At 40.8% G+C, this 11,747-nt stretch overlaps 1 protein-coding gene across 1 annotated transcript in view; it reads right to left on the bottom strand.

Moving 5' to 3' along the window:
- Nucleotides 1–3,493: 3,493 nt before the first annotated feature.
- LOC126354645 (polyprenol reductase) overlaps nt 3,494–11,747 on the bottom strand; it is a 42,018-nt gene continuing 33,764 nt past the window's right edge. Inside the window, exon 6 of the mRNA XM_050004415.1 lies at nt 3,494–4,845. Coding sequence (XP_049860372.1) covers nt 4,753–4,845 — 93 coding nt within the window. The 3' untranslated portion in view covers nt 3,494–4,752. The remainder of the gene's footprint in view (nt 4,846–11,747) is intronic.

Raw genomic sequence — 11,747 nt, 5'->3', positions numbered from 1 at the left:
AACCACCTTCCTAGTCTCTATGACCAACTATATCCTCACCCACAATTACTTCTCCTTTGAAGGCATTACCTACCAACAAATGTGCAGTACAGCTATGGGAACCCCCATGGTACCGTCCTATGCTAACCTATTCATGGGCCATCTAGAGGAATCCTTCCTAAAAACTCAGAATCCTAAACCCCTCACCTGGTTCAGATTCATTGATGACATCTTTGCTATCCGAATTGAAGGTGAGGACACCTTATTCACATTCCTCCAGAACCTCAACAACTTCTACCCCATTTGCTTCACCTGGTCGTACTCAACCCAACAAGCCACCTTCCTAGGTGTTGACCTCCGCCTCAGAGATGGCTACATCAGTACCTGCGTGCATATCAAACCTACTAACCACCAGCAACACCTCCACTTTGACAGCTGCCACCCGTTTCATACCAAGAAGACCCTTCCGTACAGCCTAGCCACCCGTGGTCATCGCATCTGCAGTGACGAGCAGTCCCTCTCTAAATATACTGAGGGCCTCACTGAAGCCTTCACTGACCGTAATTACAAAAAGAAATCTCCCATTCCTTATCTTTCAAGTCTCCTGCCACCTCCCAAAGTCCCACAGTCTGGCCACAGAGGAGCATTCTCCTCGTAACTCAGTACCATCCGGGACTGGAGCAGCTGACTTACATTCTCTACCAGGGTTTCCAATTACCTCTCATCGTGCCCTGAAATGAGAAGTGTCCTACTCAGTATCCTTCCCACCCCTCTGACTATGGTATTCCGCCGTCCACCGAACCTACACAATAAACTCATCCATCCTTACACAACACCTGCTCCCAATCCCTTACCTCATGGCTCATACCCCTGTAATAGACCTAGATGCAAGACCTGTCCCATACATCATCCTACCATCATCTACTCCAGTCCGGTCATTAACATTACCTATCACATCAAAGGCAGGGCTACCTGTGAAACCAGTCATGTGATCTACAAGCTAAGCTGCAAACACTGTGCTGCATTCTATGTCGGCATGACAACCAACAAGCTGTCTGTCTGCATGAACGGCCACTGACAAAAAACAAGTGGACCACCCTGTAGCTGAACACGCTGTCCAACACGATGCCCCTCATCTCAATATGACTGCTTCACAGCCTATGCCATATGGATCCTTCCCACCAACACCAGCTTTTCTGAATTACGCAGGAGGGAACTTTCCCTGCAATACATCCTACATTCCCGTAACCCTCCTGGCCTCAACCTTCGTTAGTCACTGTCCTCACCCATCCAACCCCCTCCATCTTCCCATTCCAGCACTACACAGTCATCATTTCACCGCCACACCCAGTCTTTTAATTTCTTTTTCTTTTTTTTAATTTCTCTCCTTTCCTCTACTTACCCCCTCCGCACCTTCTCTCCTACCTTCCGTCTAAACTGCAACACTTCACTGTCCGCCACTCCCACTCCCCGCCCCACCCAGTCGTCACTCCCATCATGCACTGGTGTTGGTGCTTGCAGTGTAGTTTCAGCTCTCTGAGACTGCAGATGTGTGTGCAAGTTGTGCTTGTGTGTGTGTGTGTGTGTGTGTGTGTGTGTGTGTGTGTGTGTGTGTGTGTGTGTGTAAGCTATGATTGTGTGAATCTTTTTATTGTGCCTATCACGGCTCAGCATCTCTGCTATATGGTGAGTAGAACTTTCCTTCTCTTGCATTGTTACAGTCCATCCTGGATTTTTCATGTATGGACTCTCAATGCCAAAAGGTGTGGCTAGTAGAACTAGGCCACCCAAGAGAGTTAAAAGCAGCGGCATGCTACCTGCAAGTTCATTTCAGAAAATTCTACTGGAGTAGACACTACTCTGTTCAGACCAGGCCTGGGACTTGGACTGTATTTCCACTCATTCAGTTTTGCTCAGACAAGCATTGAAGATAGTTGTTCAAGTCTTTCCTATTGTGTGCATATTTCTTGCCAGAGTTCCATAATTCCTCCAGAACAGTCAGTCAGCCATCACCACCTTAACTAACCAAACAGATCTTCCTAAGAATTTATGTCATTAAGCATCTAGACTGCTCACTGGACAAGACAGTTCTCCATCTTTGGATATGGCTTTCACAAACTTTTTCATTAAGCCCAACCTGACATGTAAAGCTGGTAACAGATTTTTTTAGATCCAGAGTGTTGTTCTCTCCAGGTTTTAAAGATTTTCTTGCAGGTTAGTTTATTCTGGAGCAATAATGAGCCCCTGCTCTACTATTGCATCATTAATTACATTACTAATTGAAACCATATACCAAATACATAGAGACAACTCATTTAAATATTTTTTTTTTTTCCAAATACTGAGTCTTGCTGCAAATAACTGTGGGTTACAGAGCTTTTTTTATCACTGTGGGATTCAACACCCCAAAATCCACAAGGATAAGTAATTTTCATTAAAAAATGTTTGTTTGTAATTGGTATGCTTAATAAATCTTACTATATTTTCCACAAGATTTCAGTGCCATATTAGAGTCACTCACATCAGTGACCTAATTGGAAGGGGGGGAGGGGGGGGGGAGGACTGCACTGGAATATCTCTGTTTCTGCCACTTTTATCATTCCTGTCACCAGAAAGAAGACTCTTCTGTCCAATACAATGCTGGATCTACTCGGGGAACTGACAGCACAGTTTCACACAAAAACTTGGCAGGCACAGTGATTAATCTGAAATAATCTCTAACACGACAACAATTACGACTAGTTTAAGGATTGTAAGGCCTACAATCTGCACAAGCTGCAGAAGTTTGAAGAGGAAGTACCGCATCACTTGAGCATTCCATTGCTGCATGTACTAGTGGTGTAGTGGTTCATGGCAACAGTAATGCAACAGAAACATATTCATCTAGTCATTAGAACAATCACTATACAACTTTTTCTTAACACTTTGTCTTGCTTTACCCTAAAATTACGCATGCACAGTAAATCAATCATTATTTACTTCACATTCTGGCACATTAAAAATAGCAGTTATTTCCAAAACGGTCTTTACAACATTATTTTTTGTTGCTATACAGCTATGAACATCTCATTCTGCAGAGATCTCTAAGCCCACATTTTTCACTTTCTAGCATCAGGTATCATTCACTACCACGTGCTGTGATCTGTAACGTGTGCTGTGACTCATCACTTTGCACAATTGAAAGTGCTTTATTATTGTTGTAATTTTTTTTATTATTTCCATAGATGATATAAATGATAAACTTGGTGAATACTGTGTCATGCACATTTGATGGAAATGCAGGAAGGCCATATACTTTCCAGATTTATGAAGAACTTAAGTTGACTGAAAGTGGTATTACAGGATTTTAACATGATTTTATCAACATCTACCTATTTTTCAAACACACAGCACAGAAGAGTGTAAGAACTTTGGAGTTGCTAACATCTGTGTCAGAAAATTTCGACACAAACATGGCAAACTTAGCTATGTGCTTATTATTCATGTGCAAGATTTGGAATAAGTAGCTTTAAAACACGCTCTTATGATCAACTTTATTTTAAAAACCAAGTACAAGACAAATCTAAAAATATTAATTATGAACTCTTATTTTACCTCAGGTAAGTAACTGTTATATTAGCTCCCCCAATACTTTCCAGGGTAGTAAGATATTACAGACTTTTTTTTTTTAAAAAAAAGGCAATCTATGTGCAGTCTTTTAAATTACTGGAGTTTTGAAAATGTGGATGTATGATAGTAAGGTCAAAGCATCCATTTTGAACTAGGTGGAGTCGATAGAACAAAAATAAAAAGATATCATGTTCATAATCTGATAGGTTGTGAGGGACTCAAGAATTAACCTACTAGGGAAGTTACACCCTAGTTTATCCGAGTATGGTGGCTCACATCCTCTGTTCGTCACTGCTTGATCGATACTGTTCTCTGATGGCCCTCCACCTCAGCATGTGCTTAATGGCAAACTTTTGACACACCCAAGATGAGCTACAGTTAGGGGAAAGCGTCTTTACTGTTGCTTGTGTAGTTATCATTTCACAACAGCATTGGAAATATATGCAACTCTTAGTTCCAGGTGTAGTACCAAACTGTACTGCTAAACTCACTCAATAATCTGTTATCACCTCAACGAAAGATTAATAATAATTCTCAATTAAGATTTTATACTGAGGTAACAAATTTGGTTTTTTGTCTACACACAACAGGAATGTCATTTACGTGTAAGTTACAACTGCTCAACAATTTTTTGACAATTTGGTTTTTTATCTACACACTACAGTAATGTCATTTATACCTAAGTTACAACTGCTCAAGAATTTTTTGACACTTCAACAGTGTCTCAATTGTAAGAGAGGTACTAGTATACAACTGTTATCATTATAAATGTTGTGTGTAATTTCCACATTGGGATTTTAAAGCAATAATATTGTCAATCTGCCAAGAAAAGTACTAATGCAAACTCCAAACATATGTAAATAAATAGTTAAAAGTGAAGATGTCGCTTCCCTTTAAATGTAGGCCAATAACCACTACATTATTAATTAGAGCTGTTGTTTTTAATATTATGTTTTAACAAAAATATCCCTCATTATGACATGAATAGAAGATAATCACATAATAATAGATATGAACAATCAGAAAAATGATATGATAATGATATATAGACAGATGATGTAATTCAACAGTGCTTGGCGCTTCCTTATAACTTCATCACAGTACAGTATTGCCAACATTACTCAAAAAAAAAATATTGTAATCAGTCTATCAGAATCATAACTTTCATAAAACGTATGGTATTACAGCTTTCCTTTCCTTGGGGTAGTTGGGAAATGTTGCCTTATACCACCAATGTGACAGGAGTCCACTTTCAACCTAAAACAGAAAGCACAAGCTGAAAAATAAGTGCAGTAAAAATTTGAACCACACTTTCACTAAAGGTGGCAAATATAATTGAATCAGAAGTAACACGTGTGATTAGAACTGACAGCGGGAGAATGTGAAACATTAAGTGCTAGCCCCAATCCTCCCGAACACACACACACACACACACACACACACACACACACACACACACACACACACTAAACAAAACAACTCTCTCTAGCTTTTACATCTTAGCTGGAAGAAGGAAGGCTTAAATTCAATCATTATACTACAACCATGCACATAACAATACCTATCAAGAACACAAGTGAACTGCACGCAGAATCACTATTCCTTCTAATTATGTCGTAGGCCACCCCTCACGGGGCTGTTACACCCACCAGTATTTCCCCCATGCCCGCGGGTTGTTTTGTGGCTGGGCCACTGGTATTTATAATTTGAAGCGTCAGTTCCCTGCTACGATGTAAACATATCGCATATAGCGGTGCTGCAATCACGAAACTAATTTCTCCATTCGCGGTCACACGGATAATCACATCTGCCCAAACACCATCCATCCAAAATGGCACTGCAATCAGTGATTACATGTATATCAATCCACATGCCTTTATAGGCCATGACAAGGTCACCAGTAGGCAGACAGTTATCCACTCAGGACAATTATGGATCACCAGTGCAACGGTAGGGAGTCACAGGCAGCCACCTGGAGTGCCAGCCGCAGTGCCGTGTTGTCACTGGAGGGTGGAAGCGGATGCAACATCAGCACTCGACATCAGAGCTGTATTTGGACAAACATAAACTGCCACCCATGGGTCTTCACTACCGCCACTGGCGTCCAAGCCTCAGTATACCCATGGCCACACAGTCACACTAAGTGCCTAACACTGCAAGGGACAGAAGCGGGGCTCTGAAGGGGGCAGTGTCAGAAGGTGAAGCAGAGGCAACAGTTGCCACCGGTGGGGTATCTCAACAGGGCTAAGATTTTTAATCAGTGTGATTCAATAAGTGTTCAAAAATAGGTTGAGGACCAACGTAGTGACAGAGGATATGACAGCTGTTTTCATTTGCTGCTTAAGTCCAAATGTGACCTCCTGCTTCACCATTTGAGGAAAGACTGTGCAAATGTTCTATGCCACTGGCCTCAGAGAATCCTTCCAAGGTGGACTATGTACATTGTAGTACATTATCAGAGACCAACATGCAAGACAACCATTTGATGGCCCAATGGAGAGTGTGGTGTCAGTCATGGTGGATGTCAGAATATAACATATGGGTACATCAAATAAGCATTTACAATGACCAACCACACTGGTCCTGATAAAAGGCCCCCAAAACCAAGACTGATGTGCTTCACAGGGAAGTGGGCGGGGGGAGGGGGGAGGGGGCAAGGGGTGAAAGATTATGGGGGTGATACCTGGCACCGTGCAGCCACGGACAATTCTTTCGATGTTGCAGTTGATCCATTGCCAGTACACATGGCAAGCTAACGCCTTCATGCAGAACGTGTCCCAATGCCCCAGGCAGCAAGCTCAATACCCACTGGCACAATCCTGCCAGAATGACAACCTGACGTACATCCATCTCAGTGTCCCAAACAATGATTTCATCAACAACCGAAAACCTAGGTGAGCTGAACTCATCTGCCAAACAGTGATTGAGGGAAGTTGGCGCACCATAGGTCAAGTAGTGGAATACGTGCCACAAAGTGGGATCACGGTATGTGGTGGCATTGACACAAGCATCCGTAATGGGGACATGCATCCTATGTGTGTTGCTGTTCACAAGGGAAACTCCCCATCGCAGCCCCTCCCCCCCCCCCCCCCCCCCCCCAGATTTAACGGTATGATAGCCAAGTGGATAGCCCATTAAAAACTGAACACAGATAAAGCATGCAAACAGGAAGAAGTTTTACTGAACTGTGAAAAAAAAGCAAACTAGAAACAGTCCAAGAAAAAGAAGTGCAATAAAGAGCCACCTGGAACAGCAATGGCGTCATGGGTAAGTGGTCATGGTGTTGGACTGCCAAGCAGGTGAACTACGTTCAAAACTCCCTCGTGGTTTCTTTTTTCTGGTCACTGCAATGTTTGTTCTCTTTCTGCAATCTTGGCAGTTGTCCTATATACACTGGTTATAGAAGATGGCCATCCAGTAAGAATATGTTACTGTTGTTAGTAAATGTGTGATGAATAGTGAGAGCAGGTGAGATACCACATAGACGTCTCACAGAAATGAAAACAACAAATAAACGGGTGTGACCTATGTTACAACAAAGGAATTCAAGAGTCGAGACATCCAAAATAGAAGGCAACTTCAGAAAATGCTAAAAACATAGTTTTCAGAGAGCACAAACAAACTGTACGATTGTGAAACTGATGCATTCATTTGTTGCGGCTTATGTGACAAATTATTATGTTTTCATTATTTCCTTGGGAGCTATCACATTCACATTCATATGAACAATTATATTGGGCAAGGAGGCAATCCCACTCACTTACCAGTCATACAAATTAAGTGAGTCAATAAGAGATTCCTACGAATGACACGCATACACTGTTACTAATGCCGTGTATGACACACCAGACATTTTTTCCGGTGGATGATTCCACTGACTTATTGCCTTGTCATCAAATGTCTGCAGTTCCCATTTGAAAGTCACTTCCTTTCAGCTGCTAATAGAGTAGTTGTGCAGCATCAACTGTCGTTATAGGCGTCTACCTTACCTCTCTTTTACAAACAGACGTTACACCACAAAACAGACGTGAATTTGAATAAAGTGAATGCTGAAGAAAAAAAAAATTGGTGCAAGCGAGGTTTGAACATGGCTTGCCCGGTTGGTAACCCAACACCGTAGCCACTTAACCATGACGCCATTTCGCTTGTCGGCTGCTCTTCATTGCACTTCTTGTTCTTGTTCTAGGACGAGCTCTAGGTGACCTATGCAATGAGGTGCAAAGAGGAAACCTATGCCACAACAGTGTGAACAGGCTATGAGCAAAGAGACAGAGAATCCGAATCGCAACCAGAAAGAAAGATGATGTGCCAAACGAGGTTGCTACCAATAGTCTGTAGCATAGCAATAACAGTAACTTACAGTATCAGAGGCGAGCACAGAACCAACTGACAGTTCATTGGGCATCCGCATTTATTCAGGTAGTGACGAACACTACTGGCTGGCGTATTCATGTGCTGAGAGAGGTGATAAGTTCACTATGTGAGTACAGTGTCATGTCAATAGTATGTCGCCTAACAGTGAGCTAGGTCAATTTCCTCTGGTGATCATTAAACTTCCACAGAGACAGACTACATAATTATTATTGTTACTCCAAATGTTCATTTTATTATTAGATACATCCACACTCTCCAGATCAACGTGAAATGCATGGAATAGGGTAGTTCCCATCATACCATGCATTGAATGCGGAAAAAATACTTACATGGCTCAGCACACATAGTAATTAGTCTAATGTTGCTTTTGCAGACCATGCGGGATGGATAGTAAGAGTTTGTAGTGTATTTCTACATTCCTCACTTAATAGTGGTTCTTAAAATTTTGTATATGGACTTTCACAGTATTGTTACCTTCTATCTTCGACCATCTACCAGTTAAGGTTTCTTGGCATACTACCATAGGTCACAAGGCTGTGACCATCCATGCTGCTCTTATTTGCACACATTCAATACCCAAGCTAGCCCTGTCTCACATTGGCCCCACACACTTCAGCAATATTCTGCGATGGGTCATGCAAGTGTTTAGTAAGCAACCTCTTTTGTGAACTAACTGCATTTTCCCAGTATCCCACCACCTTATTTACTGGTGACTTAGTCTAAGTGATCATTCCATTTAAATTCATCACAAACTGTTACATCCCAGTATTTATATGAGTCGACTTCTCGTAACTGTGACTCATTGATAGTGTAGTCATACATAAGGAGAGGAAAAAAGCGTTTTAATTTACAGCCAATTTTGATATTTTGTTTCTATTCCACGTTATTTTCTGCCAATTATAGTGTTTTTTCTGCAATTTTTGGTGTTTTTTGTGTCCATTTTTATCTTAGTTTCTAACAGTTTATTTTTCTTCTTAAAAATAGTCTTGCCACTATTTTCCAAAGCTATGTTCAAAATGAAAAAATACAGATGCATCACACTTTATCACATTGCAAATTAAATCTAATCAATTCAAGAAAAAATAACTTTATAACAACACATTGAAAAAGTCTTTCAAAAGAAAGTATTCTGAGAATTTCAAAGTTCTATTCTAAGACATTTTGCCACCAATCTGACAACAGTTCACTACAGAGTGAAAAAATGTCCACATATCCTCGAGAAATGGAAAGCTGCTTTTATACTAAATTATGAATGAGTATGTACTCCTTCAGAATTTTTTAAAGCGCTGATAAATGGTACATAGATAAACCCAACAGACCTTTTGCCATCACAGTATGGATGGAGTTTATTATCATTCCATGGTTGAAACATGAATGTACTCCTGTGAACACAGATTACATGGATGTGTGTCCATATGAGTTGTTAGCCTATTTTGAAGGTGCAGCCCACTTCAGTATTTCCTTTACTCCTATTTTGTATTTTTCCCTTCATATATTTCAAAATCTTGCTTGTTTAATCTAAAAAAAATCATTTTCCCAGAATGATGAAACAATCTTCACTTTCAAGTTGTACTACAGATAATGGTTTTATTTGATAGTGCCAGAGTTCCAAATATTTTTGTCCAATATATTACATCAAAAATGATGCTGTTCTAAGGAATCTTTAATGTGGTGCACCAATTAAACTGCATATTTTAGTGTTGTGAAAGTATAAATAAACAGTAACCAGGTACAGCACTTTACCTTCACAAACCTGTAAATCAAAATGGCAAACATTGGGTTTTTTAATCACCCAATCAGAGAACAAAATACATGATGTTATGTAAATGTTTTTCTCACAGTCAAACAGAAAACTAAGAACTTTTATTTTAATACTTGTGCAATATTATTTTCACTACTTCATGAATTATGTTTGTAATGGTACAATAATCTGTTACATAGACTGGGGCCTAGGTTAGGCTGAAGTGATATCAGGTGTCATGTCTGCACAACTAAAGTGCCATCTGCTTGTTGTTTTTCACATTTATAACTGCACACTATGAAAATATGTAGTTTTAAGTGATGCATCACATTAAAGACTCTCAAAATTGTGTAATTTTTGTACGATTGGCTGTGTAAAAATGTCAAGAAATAACTAAAACTGTTACTGAAACAGAGATCCTGAAAGTGGAGTATTTTCATTTGACTTCACATCCAAAGCCATCAGTGATAATGAGGATTTCTTGTGGAACTCATAAGATCACAGTTTTTATGGGAAAATCAATTGTCATTTTAAGATTATAAACAATCCTCAGCACTGAGAAAATAAAGTCAAAATCAAATTTCACCATTCTACATCTACATCTACATCCATACTCCACAAGCCACGTGACGGTGTATGGCGGAAGGTACCCTGAGTACCTCTATCGGTTCTCCCTTCTATTCCAGTCTCGTATTGTTCATGGAAAGGAGGATTGTCGGTATGCTTCTGTGTAGGCTCTAATCTCTCTGATTTTATACTCATGGTCTCCTCGCGAGATATACGTAGGAGGGAGCAATATACTGATTGACTCTTCAGTGAAGGTATGTTCTGGAAACTTTAACAAAAGCCTGTACCGAGCTACTGAGTGTCTCTCCTGCAGAGTCTTCCACTGGAGTTTATCTATCATCTCCGTAACGCTTTCGCGATTACTAAATGATCCTGTAATGAAGTGTGCCGCTCTCCGTTGGAACTTCTCTATCTCTTCTATCAACCCTATCTGGTACGGATCCCACACTGCTGAGCAGTATTCAAGCAGTGGGCGAACAAGCGTACTGTAACCTACTTCCTTTGTTTTTGGATTGCATTTCCTTAGGATTCTTCCAATGAATCTCAGTCTGGCATCTGCTTTACCGACGATCAACTTTATATGATCATTCAAAAAAGGTTCAAATGGCTCTGAGCACTATGGGACTTAACATCTGTGGTCATCAGTCCCCTAGAACTTAGAACTACTTAAACCTAACTAACCTAAGGACATCACACACATCCATGCCCGAGGCAGGATTCGAACCTGCGACCGTAGCAATCCCGCGGTTCCGGACTGAGCGCCTGAACCGCTAGACCACCGCGGCCGGCTATATGATCATTCCATTTTAAATCACTCCTAATGTGTACTGCCAGATAAGTTATGGAATTAACTGCTTCCAGTTGCTGACCCATTTTGTAGCAAAATGATAAGGGATCTATCTTTCTGTGTATTCGCAGCACATTACACTTTTCTACATTGAGATTCCCTGCACCATGCGTCAATTCGCTGCAGATCCTCCTGCATTTCAGTACCATTTTCCATTGTTACAACCTCTCGATACACCACAGCATCATCTGCAACATCTTCCGATGTCATCCACCAGGTCATTTATGTATATTGTCAATAGCAATAGTCCTATGACACTCCCCTGCGTCACACCTGAAATCACTCTTACTTCGGAAGACTTCTCTCCATTGAGAATGACATGCTGTGTTCTGTTATCTAGGAACTCCTCAATCCAATCACACAATTGGTCTGATAGTCCATATGCTCTTACTTTGGTCATTAAACAACTGTGGGAAACTGAATAGAACGCCTTGCGGAAGTCGAGAAACATGGCATCCACCTGTGAACCCGTGTCTATGGCCCTCAGTCTCGTGGACGAATAGCACGAGCTGGGTTTCACGCGACCGTCTTTTTCGAAACCCATGCTGATTCCTACAGAGTAGATTTCTAGTCTCCAGAAAAGTCAATATACTCGAACATAATACGTGTTCCCAAATTCTACAACTGATC

This window comes from Schistocerca gregaria, chromosome 3 (assembly GCF_023897955.1).
Source record: "Schistocerca gregaria isolate iqSchGreg1 chromosome 3, iqSchGreg1.2, whole genome shotgun sequence".
In the NCBI taxonomy this organism is placed as follows: domain Eukaryota; kingdom Metazoa; phylum Arthropoda; class Insecta; order Orthoptera; family Acrididae; genus Schistocerca; species Schistocerca gregaria.
This window is presented reverse-complemented; position numbering and strand designations above follow the sequence as displayed.